This window comes from Carcharhinus amblyrhynchos, chromosome 4 (genome assembly GCF_965287045.1).
Source record: "Carcharhinus amblyrhynchos chromosome 4, sCarAmb.v2.hapA, whole genome shotgun sequence".
NCBI lineage: Eukaryota > Metazoa > Chordata > Chondrichthyes > Carcharhiniformes > Carcharhinidae > Carcharhinus > Carcharhinus amblyrhynchos.
In genome coordinates, this window is record NC_137327.1 from 114,245,613 (window position 1) to 114,264,800 (window position 19,188).

The 19,188-nt window shown below is 41.1% G+C and overlaps 1 protein-coding gene across 2 annotated transcripts in view; it reads right to left on the minus strand.

Moving 5' to 3' along the window:
* The window catches only part of LOC145342301 (fibronectin type-III domain-containing protein 3A-like), a 179,385-nt gene that overhangs the window by 79,889 nt on the left and 80,308 nt on the right, over window positions 1-19,188 (minus strand). For both annotated transcript variants that reach the window (XM_080187760.1, XM_080187759.1), the window contains exon 2: window positions 102-232. In XM_080187760.1, the coding sequence (XP_080043886.1) occupies window positions 102-206 (105 nt within the window). In that variant the 5' untranslated portion in view covers window positions 207-232. The remainder of the gene's footprint in view (window positions 1-101; window positions 233-19,188) is intronic.

Genomic DNA, 19,188 nt, shown 5'->3' on the forward strand with positions numbered 1-19,188 from the left:
ATTTTGGAATAACCTATGTTAACTTCTGCAGTGTGTTCAGATGAAGTGGAGCTTTCAAGTACTAAAATGAAAGATCACAATGCCTTTTGTTTAGCACTCACCTGTTGTCCGCTGTCCCCATTGACTATATGAGGTAGAAGTGGAACTTCATTCATTAGAGCTGATTCCAGCGGAGGCTGTTCTGCCATTATCACTGGAATGTTCATTCATTGACAGCAATACTTTCCTCTCCCTGCCAACAAAGCACAAAAAATTGATAATTTATATAAGCATTTCCATGTGTAAAATATAAGTAAAGTTCATTTATTAGTCACAAGTAAGTCTTACATTAACACTGCAATAAACTTACAGTGGAACTCCCCTAGTTGCCACACTCCAGCACCTGTTTGGGTCACTGCATCTAACCAACATGTCTTTCAGACTGTGGAAGGAAACCCACGCAGACATGTGGAGAACATGCAAACTCCACGCAGTAACCCAAGCTGGAATTGAACCCCTGAACCTGGCGCTGAAAGGCAGCAGTGCTAACCACTGTGCTGCCTGTTGGACTCTACATCACTCAAATGTCAACTGCTCTGTCAGAGTTTTGTTACCTATTGTACAAAAGGTTCAGGATTTCTTGCACATAAGTTTCAGGATGTCTATCTTCAAGAAGGGTTTGCGGGTCTCAGCAATATCTTGCTTCCCACTGCCATAAGGTTCTAAAATACACACGAAGATGAGCATTTAATTAATCTTAGCTCATCTGTCCAAAAAGACACTGTTCCTTTTTTGAATGAAAATATATCTCTCATGTCAATGTTTTGCTTCTAGGACTCCACCCAAAGTTCATTCTAGGTTAAATGATGTAAAAAATTCCTGACATCAGTCATAAATTTATCTTTGACAAATTTGCACCTTATGGTTTATCTTGTATTGGTATTTCAAATTTATCTTTACCAGGTTACTTACTAAATGTTGTAGTTGTATAAAATCAGCTCAAGTTTTTTCCTTTTAAAGCTGATAAGTGTGACTAATCTGATCTTTTTTCAGAATTCAGTTCTGCTGCTTGGGACCTGCCCAGTGGCTTTTCTCCGAACCACCTCCAGGGCTTGAATGTCAGAAGATCAGAAGGTCAGAGATCATAGCTTGATACAATACTACAAATGTAGTCTGGCCAGAGTACTCAGCATTTTAAACACAACTTCCTTGTATTCAGTCTTAGTTATTAAAAAACCTTTGCAAAAAAGGAAAGGTTAATCTGAAAAGAATTCTTAAATCCAGTTAACAATTAGAGTTTAGAAAAATCAGACTACCAGTTGCTAAAAGGAGAAAAAAGTCAGCATTAAGAAACCCAAACCACCACATACTTAATTTTCTCTTTCAGCATCTCCTTTAACTGACATTATGAACTAAACCAATTTCACAGTGTCTTTCATCCTATTTTCAACATTAATTCTTAATCAATACAACATTGAGAGAGATTAAGCAGTAAAGAAATGAAAATGTTGAACCAGCCCGCCAGCACAAATCAATGAGCAAAAAGTGAGACACGATCTTAAATGATCAAAACTATACGCAAATATTAGAACCCATTTCTCTCTATATTTTGTACACTTATGATGCTGGAACAAAATCAGATCATCTTCTTGAACACTGGGAACTCCTCAGGTAATAAAGCAAGCCTTCAAAGTAATAAAAACAACTACTGCAGATGCTGGAATCTGAAACAAAAAAAATTGGAAAGACACAAATCTGGCAGTATGCATGGAGAGAGAAAATAGAGTTAACGTTTTGATTCCGTATGACTTCTTCAGGGCTCTGAAGCAGAGTCATATGGACTCAAGACTTCAGAGAATTCCGACATTCTTGCATCTGTCTGATTATGCTGTATCCATAGCAGCCCTTTCCCTCATAGTTAACAAGGAAAGCGAGCTTAGAGGGCTCAGCAGAGAACTTCATTGATCAGTGAAAAATGAAATTCCATACAAATACAAGGCACTGCATATTGAAAACAGTAAAGGGAATTGCACTAAATTCATGCTTGCATCAAACTCTTCAAGGAGAATATTCAAAAGAAATCTGAAGGACCATGTCTTGAGAGAGTTGGCCCAAAAAATAAACAATTGGGTATTTTGCTAAAATCCCAAGCAGTCATGCTGAATGAAGCTGTATAGTGATCAGGCAAGGCAACCACCTGGTACACTGCACAAGTGCTGTTCACCATGACAAGTGGGGGCCAATTCTGGCAGTGAGGCAACACAGGGGAAATGGAACAAAATTGATTCCTCATGTTGAAGCTATGAAGAAATGAAATGATAAGCTTTGACTTTTCAGTATGAAAAATAAATTACAGAGCATAAGAGACAAAACATTCAAGACCGATAACAAACCCAAAGCAACACATAAAAAGCCAAGAAGAGCAGAATTAAGTGCAGGGTTGTAAGTGGCAAATTTAAGGTAATTGGAGTTTTTTTTTCAAAGTAGATCAGCAGTTGAAACAAGCAGAAAGACTGTTCAGCTAGGACACGGGATTGATTTAATAACCAAATGCAATAATAAGAGTACAGGGAAACATGATAATTAATTTGTGCATACAAACTGATATTGTACATACAATTCTGAGGGAACTGACAAGGTAAAGTGCTTTCCTGATTTTGGTTGCCGGATAATTTTGAATCAAGTTCCATACAACATTCATCTGCTCTTGAGACCTTGTGTGTCCACCTTGGAGCATGGACTGGGTCTTGATTTAATATCTTCACCTGAAAGATACTTCCTCAACAGCACAGCTTTTGCAATGAAGTGTCAACCTGAATAAACTCATATCTACAGTAGATCATGAATCTGACTCAAAGGTGAGTGTGTTATCACTGAACTACTGTCTTCGGAAGGCATTAATTCAAGCTATTATGAAAAAGAAAGTACCACTTTTTCAAGTCTGGCTTCAACAAGGCTGCTGATCCATGGGAAACCAAATGCAAACAAATGCAGACACCACAAATCAAATGCAACCAAACACCAACTGAAAATAGGATTCCTGGTATTTCTGTGTTATTCTTAACCCAGGCCAAGTGCGCACCTGGTCTTAAATGAATGAACAAAATGTGGACCGAGTGCTGGGACATTTTCTTTAAAACAGAAGGCATATATATTGCGTGATTCCCACATACAGACAATATGTCATCATCACAGGAGGAGTAATCAGGGAGGTTGCGGTATGATGCAGGGGTCACTTGTGGAGTTACACAGGGCTTAAACTCGGTTTTACTCTAACATTTTCTGATAGTTACGTGGTCTCATGCTCACCCAAATCTCAAGAGTCAGAAGACCCTGGGAAAATTGTCCAGGTTTAAACTTCCTAAGCAATTCCCACGTAGGTCTGCATAAGAGGACTTCTGATGTGGGTATGCCGGCGTTGGACTGGCGTAAACACAGTAAAAAGTCTGACAACACCAGGTTTTAGTCCAACCGATTTATTTGGTAACAGACTCACAAGCTTTCGAGGTTTCCCTCTTCGTCAGGTGAATGGAGAGTTCTGGCCTCAGACAGAGCATATAAAGCACAGACAGTTTAGAGATTACTGATTAGAATGCGAATCCTTACACCTGACCTGCTGTTCAAGACCTGAAGTGGCTGACAATGTGAGTGGAAGGAGCACTGATCACAGGTTACAGAGATGTGTATTGTCTCCAGACAGTACAGTAAGTGAGGTTTTGCAAATGCAGGCAAGTCATGGGGGTTACAGATAGTGCGACATGAACCCAAGATCCCTGTTGAGACCGTCCTCATGTGTGCGGAACTTGGCTATCAGTCTCTGTTCAGCGACTCTGCGCTGTCGTGTGTCGCCTCAGCACCTCACTGTACCGCAAGCCCACAGACAGTCTCACAATGCTCCACTTCTCCAGTTTCCATCCTAAACATGTTAAAGAAGCCATTCCCTATGGACAAGCCCTCCGTATACACAGGATTTGCTCAGATGAGGAGGATCGTGACAGACACCTCCAGACCCTGAAAGATGCCCTCATAAGAACAGGATATGGTGCTCGACTCATAGATCGACAGTTCTGATGCGCCACAGCGAAAAACCGCACCGATCTCCTCAGAAGGCAAACACGGGACACAGTGGACAGAGTACCCTTCGTCGTCCTGTACTTCCCCGGAGCGGAGAAGCTACAACATCTTCTCCAGAGTCTTCAACATATCATTGACGAAGACGAACATCTCGCCAGGGCTATCCCCACACCCCCACTTCTTGCCTTCAGACAACCACACAACCTCAAACAGACCATTGTTCGCAGCAAACTACCCAGTCTTCAGGAGAACAGTGACCACAATTCCACACAACCCTGCCACAGCAACCTCTGCAAGACATGCCGGATCATCGACATGGATACCATCATCACACGTGAGAACACCATCCACCAGGTACATGGTAAATACTCTTGCAACTCGGCCAACATTGTCTACCTGATACGTTGCAAGAAAGGATGTCCCGAAGCATGGTACATTGGGGAGACCATGCAGACGCTACGACAACGGATGAACGAACATCGCTCGACAATCACCAGGCAAGACTGTTCCCTTCCTGTTGGCGAACACTTCAGTGGTCACTGGCATTCAGCCTCTGACCTTTGGGTAAGCATTCTCCAAGGCGGCCTTCACGACAGCGCAGAGTCGCTGAACAGAGACTGATAGCCAAGTTCCGCACACATGAGGACGGTCTCAACAGGGATCTTGGGTTCATGTCGCACTATCTGTAACCCCCGTGACTTGCCTGCGTTTGCAAAACCTCACTTACTGTACTGTCTGGAGACAATACACATCTCTGTAACCTGTGATCAGTGCTCCTTCCACTCACATTGTCAGCCACTTCAGGTCTTGAACAGGTCAGGTGTAAGGATTCGCATTCTAATCAGTAATCTCTAAACTGTCTGTGCTTTATATGCTCTGTCTGAGGCCAGAACTCTCCATTCACCTGACGAAGAGGGAAACCTCGAAAGCTTGAGAGTCTATTATCAAATAAATCGGTTGGACTAAAACCTGGTGTTGTCAGACTTTTTACTAAGAGGACTTCCACAGGGTGCTGTTGCACATCTGCAGTCGTGCATCCAGTCTCTGGGCCCAATGGATTATGAGAAGCAAAAGGTATTGCAGGATCATTTGTGTAGTCAAAACTACTGAAATTGGCTGCACTGCAAATGGCTTCTTCCATTCATTGACTTCTTGTTAATTCAACATTGTAGCCTTGCTATAAACATCAACTGGACAACTTCAATTGAAAAGTGAGGCAGAGGACCCTCAACCTTCAAATTTGAGACTTATCTGCCTTTTCTCCCTTTAAGTGGCTGCAAGCTTGCCCCAACAGTACAAATGTCACATCAATTTTTCCAGACAACTTGAGTTCAGTTAATTGAGTAATTTCAGCAGTTGAGTGCACCTAATTTAAGTCATGTCCAATGAGAAAATCCAGGTCAATGTCACTCATTACTGATCTTCTTGTGCTACATAATTACTGCATTATCGCCTATTATTGTTCCCCAAACTCAAACTATATTGGATTGAATCCTCGCCATTTGTATATCTTATAAATACTCTTAAATCTCACATCAGACTAATAACTACAATACAAAGTGCTTATATTTCAATTTTCAAATGCTGGAGTCAGATCTGCAATTATTTGACTGCAAGTTAATTATAAAGTTGCCCATCAGGGTGCCTTTAGAAAAAAACTAGAAACTGAGTTCACACAGGTGAAGATACATTAGAATGCAAAGACAGGATTCAGAATTGTCACACCAAGTATTTGCCCATGAAATTAAAATGGACTTTGCAATTATGTCCCTAACTGATATTTCTGCATGCATAAATTATGGTTCTGGTGGGGATTATTCTAAACACAATCACATGTAGCAGTGTAAATGGTCACATTTCACACCACTGTAATTATAGTAAACTTAAAATGCTCAGATACATTATCAGAACAAGAAACATAGTTTGTGTATTCGCTTAGTAGTGTAAAACAGATGTGCTGTTGAAATTTTTTATCTTGAAGTCATCAGAAACAATTAGCAAGATTACCAATTGTAAACAGAACAATTTATACTGCATGAGCAGAGTGTGCTAACTGGTTGGCTAGTGGACTTTGATCAGTAGAGATGTTAGCGGATGCATCACAGAATAGTTAACCGTCAAATTTTTGTTTAAATTCGAACAGGCAGGTTACTGATTGGTCAAGGAGTTGCCTTGTGGGACAAACCACAGAATGATTTTCAACCAAACGAAAACTTGGGGGACAAAGGTGCAATGCCTGGACATACATTTCCTCAATATCCTATAATTTCTCCTGCATTTTATTGCCTTCTTTGCCCTACCAATATGTATTGCATGGAATGAATTTCATTTCTATCACCTGTTCAGTGCATTGATTTTCTCAGCACCCACAGGTAAACTAACCTAAGGCAAACAGGACAAAACATTGGTCTGCCTAGTGTCCAAAGAATCCCCTATTTACTCTGGCTCCTGAAGCTAACCACTAGTCACAGATGTTCATCATCCCTCTCTAACCCATGTTCTTCCTGAGAGTCAGCGAAAGGTTTGTTGCAACACACAAACAAGGAAGAGAGGACATCTTTGCCTGACTGCTGCCCATTGATTAAAACTGTGGTTATGTTTCTATACAGCAGTTGACCTAATTGCAGATTCTCCTCCCAACCCTGCATTTTGAGGAGTGCATTCTTCGTGTATAGGTGCAATATTCCATTGAAGGCCCAGGAAGGTGGACATTTGTCCAGAGTTGTGTGAGACTGTCAGAGATCTTTCTGCTGGGCACAATGCAGATCTGACTCGTGTGCAGCACCACAACAGATTTGACCCAGTTGAAGACCTTGTATAGAATTTCGTTGTCAGCTTAGTGAGATGAATCCAAATCTCTTCCCTTGACTCTTATTTGTAGATGGCAATAATGCCTCTCCTTCAGGAGTTCTGGCATACTGCAGGCTGGAAGCATACTTTCAATAGGTCAGAAGGGATCCAATTGCATACAGTTAAGTAAAACTTATATCCAGAAGTTTTACTCATCTCCAACAACAGGATGGCTGAAGAGCTGGCAGTTTATCCAGCTTACTGAAGTCCAAAACCTCAGACAGAGAACAAGTTGGAGGTCATGGCTTCACATTGTGCAGCCTGGCGTAAAAGGGTTTGTGGATCCTAAGTACATCTGGCTGTGTTATCAAACAGACTTCTTCCTTCAGATTGCTGCTCAGTGTTGTTTGGAATGAAAAATGTAAGTCCATCTCATTTTGTTCCATGGTACAAACTCTGGATCAGAAGACGATTTTGGAGAACTGAAGCAGAGCACCTTGAAAGCCCTTCACCACTTGGAGATGCTCCCTGACATTGATTCCTCCTCCTCCTCCTCCCAACTGCAACAGAAACAAATTCTATGCGCTTTTCTGGAGTCAGGAGATGCTTGAACACCTTCAGAGAAAGAATCCATCTCTTAATCAGTTTCTACAATCGCCCCCAAGTACATTGGGGAATTAAGGGGTTTCACAGTATTCCAATTTTTATAGTTCCCTTTGAGTTCCCTGATGTTTTCCAAGTCTTTAGTTTCAAATTCAGCTTCCAAATTCTCCTGTCAACATTCTGATCTTCCTGTGGATGACTGCCAGCCTGGAGGAGTAAGGGAAGAGAGAACCACACTGGCATAATGTCATGCTGTTACAGGATGTGGCTCAGTGTGCTTCAGACAAAAAAAGGAGCAAATTCTGGAAAGAATGGACTTGTATATGGACACATATCTACTGCAGTGTGTGCTGCTTACAAGATTGACAGTGTTGGTGTCTTTTATTGCTTCCATCAGGAGTCTAATTGCAATATCCAGTTTGCTGTGGGCTCTGAACAGTCCAGCCAGATCAATGGTACATCTGAAGTCGCCACCTAGAATAACCAGCAAGGTTACGCAATGTTGAAAAACACTCGTGATTTTAAAGCTTTTACATTAGTAGATTGAACCCTCACACAGTTCAAAATCTATGTAATCCATAGTACCACTAGGACATTCAGTTTTGCTGTTGGATTGGATCTGCATTCATGTTGTCTGCATGAACTCTGGCAACAATTCTAGACGGCACCTCTCTCTGCAACTGGATGCTTCCTAACTCAGACCACAATCAGTAAGAATAGGCAACACCACCATCTCCACGATCATTCTCAACATCAGTGTCCCATGAGACTCTGTTCTCAACCCCCTACTATATTCCTTATATATCTATGACTGTGTGGCCAAATTCCCTTTCAATTCGATTTTCAAGTTTGCTGATGACACCATCGTAGTGGGTCAGATTTCAAACAATGACGAGACAGGGTATAGGAATGAGATGGAGAATCTGGTGAACTGGTGTGGCAACAATAATCTCTCCCTCAGTGTCAACAAAACGAAGGAGATTGTCATCTACTTCAGGAAGCGTAAAAGGAGAACATGCCTGTCTACATTAATGGGGACGAAATAGAAAGGAAGTTGTCATCGACTTCAGGAAGATGGAGGAGATGCCTATCTACGTATAAAAGTAGGGAGGTCTTGCTGCGGCTGTATAGGGCATTGGTGAGGCCGCAGCTGGAGTACTGTGTGCAGTTTTGGGCGCCGTACTTACGCAAGGATATTTTGGCCTTGGAGGGAGTGCAGAGGAGGTTTACTAGGCTGATGCCGGAGTTGAGGGGGTTGAGCTATGAGGAGAGGCTGAATAAACTAGGCTTGTACTCGTTAGAGTTTAGAAGAATGAGGGGAGATCTCATTGAGACGTATAAGATGATGAATGGGATGGATAGGATAGAGGTGGAGAGACTCTTCCTGCTCAGAAAGGATAGTAGGACTAGGGGGCACAGCTTCAAGATAAAGGGAGGGCGGTTTAGAACGGAGTTGAGGAGGAACTTCTTCACTCAAAGGGTGGTGAATCTCTGGAATTCTCTGCCCGTTGAAGTGGTGGAGGCTACCTCGCTAAATATTTTTAAGATGCGGGTTGATGGGTTTTTAATAAGAGACAGGATTAATGGTTATGGGGAGAGGGCAGGAATGTGGAACTGAGCCACGACAGATCAGCCATGATCTTATTGAATGGCGGGGCAGGCTCGAAGGCCTAGTTGGCCTACTCCTGCTCCTATTTCTTATGTTCTTATGTTCTTATGTTCAAAGGGTCGAGAGCTTCAAGTTTTTAGGTGTCCAGAACACCAACCTGTCCTGGTTCCCCTACGCTGACACTATAGTTATGAAAGTCCACCAACACCGCTACTCTCTCAGAAGACTAAGGAAATTTGGCACATCAGCTATGGCTCTTACCAACTTTTATAGATGCACCATAGAAAGCATTCTTTCTGCTTGTATCACAAGTTGGTATGGGCTCCTGCTCTGCCCAAGACCACAAGGAACTACAAAAGTTTGTGAATGTAGCCCAATCCATCACGCAAATCAGCCTTCCATCCATTGACTCTGTCTACACTTCCCACTGCCTGTTGGTGGGCTTTCTTAATAATAATGCTGGCATGGGGGTGACCAAAACATGTTGTTGGTGATCTGCACACCTAAAAACTTGAAGCTCTCGACCCTTTGACGTAGATGGGCATCTCCTCAATCTTCCTGAAGTCGATGACAACTTCCTTTGTTTTGTTGACATTGAGGGAGAGATTATTGTTGCCACACCAGTTCACCAGATTCTCTCTCATTCCTGTATTGTCTCATCATTGTTTGAGATCCAATCCACTGCGGTGATGCCGACAGCAGTCATAGGTATATAAGGAGTATGGTAGGTAGCCGAGGACACAGCCTTGTGGAGCATCAGTATTGAGACGTTCAAAGGGATGTTGTTGCCTTATCCTTACTGATTAACACCTGATGAAGCAACAGTACTCTGAAAGCTCGTGATTCCAAATAAATCTGTTGGACTTTAACCTAGTGTTGTGAGAATTCTCACTGATTAGTTGCTGCACAGGCAACTACCCAACACCTCTACTTCGTAGATGGCAATGTTGTCGCCCCACAGAATACCCAGGCCGGAGGAAGAGTAATCTTCAATTCCTGAAAACAGGGATGATTGCGCACAAGACCACTATTGGTAATTGTAACAACTTGAATTCTTGAAATAACTGCAGGTGGGCCTTGACCTTGGAGGTATTCCAATAGTTGGCACAGTGGTTAGCACTACTGTCTCACAGCACCAGGGACCTGGATTCGATTCCAGGTTTGGTTCACTGTCTGTGTGGAGCTTACACAATATCCCCATGTCTGCATAGGTTTCCTCCGAGTGCTCGAGTTTCCTCTCAGTCTGAAAGACATGCTGGTTAGGTGCACTGACCATGCTAAATTCCTCAGTGTACCTGAACAGGTGTCGGAGTGTGGCGACTAGGGAATTTTCACAGTAACTTCATGGCAGCGTTAATGTAAGCATACTTGTTACACTAATCAACTGAAAAATATTTAAACAGGGTGGGGTGGTTTTAACACTACGCACATTGATATAAGCTTCACATCCATTTTTTTAAAACGCATAATCCTGTCAAAGCATTGTAATGCTGCTCTGAGTTTGGATCTGCTCCTGCATTCCTGTGATTTGCCTGAACTATACCTGCCGCTGGAGGTACCTGCCCTGCTTTCTTTCTGAGCATGTTCGTTTGCTGGGGTGGCATCAGCAGTGATGTACCATGGTAATAAGAACTTGGGTAACCCTGACCAGTGTTTGATTTTCGCTTAAGCTGTTACACATCAGTGGCTATGCTGTCCCTGGCTTCCTGGAGTTAGTGCTCATGTGTCATATCTGCTATTCTGAAGCTGGCATACACTGGGGAAGTCATTGCTCACTGTGTACAGGAGTTAAGTATTTTATTCATTGTTGTTCTTTGCATTTTGCTGTTTACTTTAATGACGGAAATGGCTTGTTTTGCCTTGCCCTTCCTTGACACATGAGCAGAAACCACTGTTGACTGTCTGGAACATAATTGGCCTTTCGTCATTTGTCATGGCACTGGCAGCAGTCTTGCATTTCTCTGGAATTTCCTCTTGTTGGCTTTCCTCAACAAATTGCCAGCTTCCCATTGTACCTTTGCTGTATCTTTTCTACAGATGACATCTAGTTGATGACAGACTCTATGTTGGGGATTTGGTGGCCTGCTGTTATACCATTTTCCTGCCTTTTGTGTCCCTCTTTCACATGGTTTCTTCACAGGGTTCTTGGTGGGGACAGATTTGTGCAAGGACTGTTGGTCTCCTTTGAGATGGTTTCATTTACTGTTCCTTCCTTGTACACTGTCTTGATCCTTGCCCCCGGCATGTTGATGTTATTGCACTATGAACTTGTAAAAATGAACCAACAAACGCATCCATTCTGATGCAAAATCTGCCACCAGAACTTTTCAACATGTAGGTGTGTTTTCTCAGTGTATCTATTCAAATTATGTTTAGACAGGCAACATGGTGCCAACTGATAGAACTGCATCTTACTGACTGTGATTAGTAAACAACAGAACATTATGCAGTGTCGCGGTTCCTTCTCATTTGAAACATTTGTGACAATCTGTCCAGATTGCGAAGACCAAATGTATTCCTTCCCTCTAGATTTGCATTTCTGTAATATTCTAAAATCAGTGCACAAATACCTAATCATATAGTCATTAAACAATTTTTAATTTGGTTCAGAAAAACAAATGAAGGTATTTCCCAGTATCTTGGATCTGAATCAGAAACAATCACAAGGCCGATTCAAAGTAATTGAGCTTCAAGCAATAAAGGGCCACATGTCATTTATTTCCCTAATTGCTCATTGACCCTGTGTGTTAAAATTGTGTTTCTTGTGCAAAGGAGCCTAAATGGCCCTTGTAGCTTCAAGCTACAAAATGTAACATTCATATTTATTTTCAAATTTTCTTAAACCTGCAAATGCCCTTCTGGATGGGACAGTGTTAAAAACAATGTCCCTGTAGTTCCAAGCTGTCCATCTGACCCAAACATTTAAAATTTATAACTCTAAATTAAGTAAATGTAATATACTGCAGGTTTAATAGTTGGAAAAATTGAACACATAAACCAAGGAGCAATAATAACCACTGTTTGAAGATACAATGCCACATTAAAAGGTCACAGAAATCAAGTGCTCTCGACAAACACCCCAGAAATTCCGCTAGTTTATTTCCAAGGTGTTAGCAGTCAGGATAAAGACTATGGTTAAGCGAATCAAGTGTAGCTTGATTAACAGTTAAATATCAGGTCACTTACAAGACAGTCTTCAGGTTATCCTGGAAGAACATTGTGTACAACAAACTGCATTGTACACAAAAGTGAAACAATTGATAGGTCAAGTGGAAGTATCCCCCATTGATAAGCATCCTGCCAATTCCCCCAGTGTTCAGATGTAAGTGATAACCATTGACTGTTTATTTCACTATTATAATCAGGCATGGTAGCATAATGGTTATATTACTGCAGTAGCAATGCAGAGGCCTGGATTATTGAATTAGAAACAAATTCAAATCCCATCACAGCAACTAGGATACAAGATTGATGCAAATGGTAAGCTGTGAGGACACAAAACTTCCACATAGGGACAGGTTATGAGAGTGGACAAAAATGTCACTGATGCCTATAATGAGAGGAAATGTGATGTCATTCATTTGGTGGAAAGAATAGAAAAATATTCCGAGATGGTGAGAAATTATTAAATCCTGGTGTTCATGAGGATTTACATCCCCTTGAACAAAAAATGTAACATTAACATATAGGGTCAGTGAGCAATTATGAAAATAAATAATAAGCTGCCCTTTATTTCAAGGGAATTGGAGTACAAAAGCAAGGAAGTTTGGCTGTCCTACAAGGATAGAAAGAGCAGAATAACGTCACGCCCTCGAGTTAAAAAGAATGAGACGTGATTTCAATGAAATACATAGGATTCAAGAGGGTGTGATAAGGTGGATGCTGAGGATTTAGAACTGGATAACATGGTCTCAGGAAAAACGTTCATCCATAAGACACTCAGATGAAAGATATTTGTTCACTATAAGTCTTTAGAACGCTCTACTCCAATGGGTTGTGGGTGCTCGGTCATCGAGGATATTTAAGGTTGAGGTAGATAGATTTTTGGACTGAGAAATCAAGGGATAAGGGGATCAGTTGGGGCTGAGGTCAAACATCAACTAAGATCTTATTGAATGGCAGAGTAAACTCAAGGAACTACTACTGCTCTTGTTTTTCAATGACATCAAGTTGACGAGAAATGTGGATATAGTACATAGAAAAAGATTGTTCCCTTTAGCGAGTGAGTTAATAACCTGAGGTCATGGATTTGAAATAACGAGCAAAAGGGGAGATTTTTCCCACTCAAAGTTTACCAGACTCTCCCTAAAATGTAGGTGGAAACATATTTCATGTATAGTTCTGAAAAATGCTGGAATAGTACTCAAAGATGAGGAACTTACATGAGTGCGTCAAGTGACAGCACATACACAATACAGTTTTCCTCCTGTGCCATAAATTCCAAGATACCTAGCCTAATCCCATTTCATTACTCACTCCCGATGCCTGTTATTAAATACTTCACTTTATCAAACAATTCAATTCCCTTCTGGAAGGAATTTAGACTTAACAGCAGTTGTGACAGAAAATTCCACATTCTAGGCATCCTGATGTAAATAACTTCCTTCAAACTTCTATGCAAGATGCTGTAACCATTTAACATGCAATTACATAGCAAGTCTTTGCTCTCAGTAACGACGTCAGGCATATGCTTCCCCACAGGAGTGCAAAAGAAAATCCGCAAAATAATTCCTTGAAAGACAAACATGGACACTGCACTTCTCACAAATGCTTGCAAAAAAGGGTAACACTAACCCCGTTCGTTACCTGCTGGCCTCCTTAGCCGAGTGACAAAGTACAGTGTTGTTGCGCAGAAAGGTGGGACGATGTGTTGCAGGAAAAAGTTCAGGATCGATCACACAGCAGCCCTTATCAATGCTCACAGTAGTTAAAATAGGGAAAAAATTATGAATAGCTCAAAGACAAATACATTTACAGAAAATAAATCAATCTGACAACTTTCATTAAATGTTTACAATGGCTTCTCGGACTTCAGCAGCACTATCAGCACATGGGGCCAAAGAGAGGGTACACAGGTTGGATTTCAGATCATTGCTTAACTCAGGAGGTGCATCAAGTTTGAAAGCTTTATGAGGTCAGCTGTATAAGGTTCAGTTAAGAGAGATCAATGAGGGACTTTACTGATTGCAAAGTTAAAGAAAAATGGTTCCACATTGGGACAGATTACATTAAATACTCAGACTACTTGGTTCCCAGAAATGTTGCATAAAATCAGTCAAAGGAAGATGGAGATGTCATCAGAGGCAGTCTGGCCTCAAGTCTGGATTTAACAGTAAAACTATGTTATGTAGAGTCATAGAGGTTTACAGCAAGGAAACAGGCCCTTCAGCCCAACTTGTCCATGCCATTTTTTTTAAGCAACTAAGCTGTCATGTAACTGTCTAAATGCTTTTTAGAAGACAAAATTGTATCTGCCTCTACGACCACCTCTGGCAGCTTGTTCTAGACATTCCACACTGAAAAAATTGTCCCCTCTGGACACTTTGTATCCCTCTCACCTGAAACATATGCCCTCTAGTTTTAGACTCCCCTACCTTTGGGAAACTATATTGACTATCTAGCTGATATGGTGCAGCCTCTGATCTACTCATTACAGTCTTACAAGTATTTATAGAGCTTTCAGACTTTTTTTTACTTCAAGTTCTCCTGAGAGTTCTGACCAAAGTGATTGACAAGATCATGTGATGATGTGGTTTATGTGCAGAGCTGGATCTGCATGTGCAAAAGCTTTTGCAGAAAGTGCAGACAGTTGCGGTTGAAGACTGGTTAAAGTTACGAGTATTTTGCAGGCTTCTGGAACTCTGTCTCAGAAAGCAAGTGTACCTGAATTTTCTAGTTGCATTTATTTAAAACTGAATTTGATTTATATCAGTATATAGTATATCAGTTACATCTTACTGTGCTTAACCCAGTCCAACCCCAGCATCTCCACATCACATATCAAGGGCAGCAAGGTGGCACAGTGGTTGGCAATGCTGCCTCACAGGGCCAGGGTCCTGTGTTCAAATCCAGCCTTGGGTGACTGTGTGTTAAGTTTCCACATTCTCCATGTCTGTGTGCTTCCTCCGGGTGTTCTAGTTTCCTCCCACATTCCAAAGATATGCAGGTTAGGTTGATTGAACATGCTAAATTGCTCCTTAGCGACAGGGGGATTAATTAGCAGGGTAAATACGTGGGGATAGGGCCTGGGTGGGATTGTTGTTGGTGTGGGCTCAATGGGCCAAGTGGCCTCCTTGAGCATTGTAGGGATTCCATGATTCAGAACTGGGACAGTCGTAAGCTTGAAAGTAAAGTTGCTTCCTTTCATATTTATATATTGCTTAACTGTTAATGGATAAGCAGATTCATTTGTTTCAGTTTTATTTAAACTTATTAAATAAAGTTTGTTTTAGTATAACAGTTTCCTACTTCGTCAGCGAAATCATTCCTGGAGTGAAACATTTTATCCTCACATTTACGCCATAAAGAAAAATTGTTGGGATTCCTAATGTAACTTTTGGGTTCTAGTCAGCACCCTTACATTGCTAAGGAGATAAGAACTTGCATTGTAAGAAGTTCAAGGAATATTCACTAAGCTGATTGCTGAGGTGAAGATGTTGACTTACGAAGAAAGATTGAGCAGGATCCTCGCAACTATGGTCAGCAGAACTGAAGAATGACAAGTGAGCTTTTTGAAACGCAAGATTTTAAGGAGACTTGACAGGGTAGATGCTGAGATGTCTCATCTTGTGGGGCAATGTGAACTAGGCAGCACAGTTTTAAAATAAGGGGACACTAATTAAAGATGGAAATGAAATTCATTTCTTGCAGAAGGTTCTTAACCTTTGAATTTTCTTCCCAAGAGAATTGAGACTCAGTCACTGAAAATGTTCAATGGTGAGGTAGATAGATTTTTGGCCTACAAGGAGTGAAGGTTTTAAGTGGGGGCACGGGATGGAGAGGGGTAAACAGGACAGTAGAGTTAAAGCCACAATCAGAACAGCTATGATCTTACTGAATGGAGAAACAGGCTTGAATGGACAAAATGGCCAACTTCTGCTCCTATTTATGATCATAAAAATACTTAATACTTCAATTTTAATTTTCATACAGCAAAATAAATGGCTATGACTGCATTAAGATAAAACACTAAAATATGGACCTCAAAGAAAAATTCTAAAAATGCATGGAATTTTTAAAATATAATTCCACAAATACAAAACTAGTTCTTCAGGGAAGTCAATACACTTAAAAACTTAAGTTACATTCAACAAGGTATAACTTTTAGGTTTTACAGCAGGACTGGGTTGTTTTCTTCAAACCACAATTGCAATGGAAATTGCAGTCTAGTGAACTCTGCTGTGCACCCTATGTAGGAGTGTGGACTCACTGACGGTCACAGCTGGAGTTTCACATTCTCTGCATGTCTGGACTCCAGAAATTGTCAGTTTTAATGGAGGAATGACAGCAAACAGCTTCAGTTCTGTCATCATTATCACCACAAGGAACAAAGGAGGATGGCAGGCATGTAAAGTTACGGCAAACATGAAAAGCCTGCACATGCCTTCATCTTTAAACATTGGTCCATAGGCAAAAACAGATTACCCAGACTTCTCCAAGAAAAAGTCTGTACAAGCCAAGATTACCCAAGAAGTTTGTGATGCGTACTTCAAGGATAGCTGTATTAAAATTGTGCCACAAATCGGCATGTGGACCATGTTCTTAGTTGACCCAGTCAGTTTTTGCAAGTTACGCTGCTAACTGATTCTCTTTCATCAGTTTTGTAGGTCAGACTCAAAGTCTATTCATCACCACCTATTGGGCATGCTGCTCTTCTGGGAATAATGTCCTATAGTAGCAAGATGGACGGCCTTCCTCCCATACAATTTAAACACAAGTATCTTTTCTCCAAGGGACATCAAATAGGAGCTTTGAGTGCTGTATGACACTATCATAAACGCAGACTTAGATTCTTGCCTCTAAATCATGCCAGCCACTGTGTATTACACACGTTCTTTTTTGTTGTCAATGAGGGATTTGCTTAGCAGCAAGTATAACAAGAATTTAAAAAGACCTGAAAGGTAGAAACCTGCCTAATCACAGTAACAGCCAGCATTCCCAGGGGCAGGCAAGCCTCTAAACATGATCACGACATTCCAAAGACGCAAAAGCATCTAAAGATGATCAGGTGTGAAAGGTTCTAGTAGAAGAAACAGATTACTTTGATGACTGCTGTAGGTTCCACAAGCAGAAACAGTTTACCTAAATGACTAGATGACTTATGACTATAGAAATGTTGAGCTCCACAACAGGAAATAATGCGAGATATATAGAAAGCTGGAAACAGAGTCGCAGCCCACATTTTACAGGCAGAGGTCAAACTTCAACTCTCAGCCTACAGACTAGTACCCATTATAAAACCAAGGGGTCATGTAACATCTTTTACATCTGAGGTGCGAGAGTGTTGCATCTATGCATCAGCACTAAGGCACTGCAGGAAACCTTCGTAAAGGCAATTTAAATATCTCCACTGGACCAGGAAAATGTGTTTCCTGGGCTAACTATAAGCTGGATTTGACTTGCGCTATTTAATTTGGATGTTGTTTGGAATGGGAAATCTTAGTGAGTTCAGGGATTGTAGATAGATTTGGAACACTGGAGTAATTTCTACATAAACTGTGCATGTGTTTAGTTATTCATGTACTTAAATATCTAGAGTATTGTAATCCTTTTCATTATATATTTTTAAGTTTATAAATATTCTTTAACAATTGTTTATACGATGATTGGATTTTAATGACTCCTCACAATATTGCAAAAAAAATGCACCATCACGAACCAGTATTTCAAATTAGGACACCCTCACAGGTAACATCAGTATGAGTCATGACAGGAAATTGGGGGCTCTTGGCCGAGATTTTAAACATTTCTTAGGTATAGGGTCTTTTTGACGTTTTAAATGTAACATGAGCGAGGAATACATGGGACCAAGAACACGTTATTTAAAATAAGGAGACTGCAAATTGACTCCATCTAGCTCAATCAAGAAGATCAATATAACCTTAGCGAGTTTGAAAAGTGTGCTTAAAACCAATCTGATAGAATTGGCAGATTGGTAGTTTTATCTACAGAGACTAAGAAGCTGACATAGTTGAAACCATAGCAATGCATTTCAATGTACCAGTGAGGTTAGCCAAACTCAATATTTAAGAAATCAGGAAATTGAATAAGTTAAGCTTCGATTATGAAGAGACATGGAAATTAATAAATTAGGGATGCAGGAAAATGGAGAGTGTTTTCCAGTGGAAAGAAGAGTTTGAAAGGGAAACAGAACAATTATCCTATGAATGAAAGAATATCATTAAACTAGAAAGACTGCAGAAAGACTGTGTACATAGATCCCTGAAAGTTGGGAATCAAGTAGATAAGGTTGTTAAGAAGGCATACGGTGTCTTGGCGTTTATTGGTAGGGGGATTGAATTTAGGAGTCGCAGCGTCATGATGCAACTGTACACAACTCTGGTGTGGCCGCACTTGGAGTATTGTGTGCAGTTCTGGTCCCCACATTACAGGAAGGATGTAGAGGCTTTGGAGAGGGTGCAGAGGAGGTTTACCAGGATGTTGCCTGGTATGGAGGGGAGATCCTATGAGGAGAGACTGAGAGATTTGGGGTTGTTTTCGCTGGAAAGAAGGCGGCTAAGAGGGGACCTCATTGAAACATATAAGATGATTAGAGGTTTAGACAGGGTAGATAGTGATAGCCTTTTTCCTAGGATGGAGAAAGCTAGCACGAGGGGGCACGACTTTAAATTACGGGGGGGGTAGTTATAGGACTGATGTCAGGGGTAGGTTCTTTACCCAGAGGGTGGTGAGGGATTGGAATGCCCTGCCAGCTGCAGTTGTAAATGCGCCTAGTTTGGGGGCGTTTAAGAGATCTGTGGATAGGTTTATGGACGAAATGGGATTGGTTTAGATTAGTGGGTTAGTGTTGTTTTTTTTTAAAAAGCTGGTCGGCGCAACATCATGGGCCGAAGGGCCTGTTCTGCACTGTAATGTTCTATGTTCTAAAAGATTTACTAGGATGCTATTGGGAC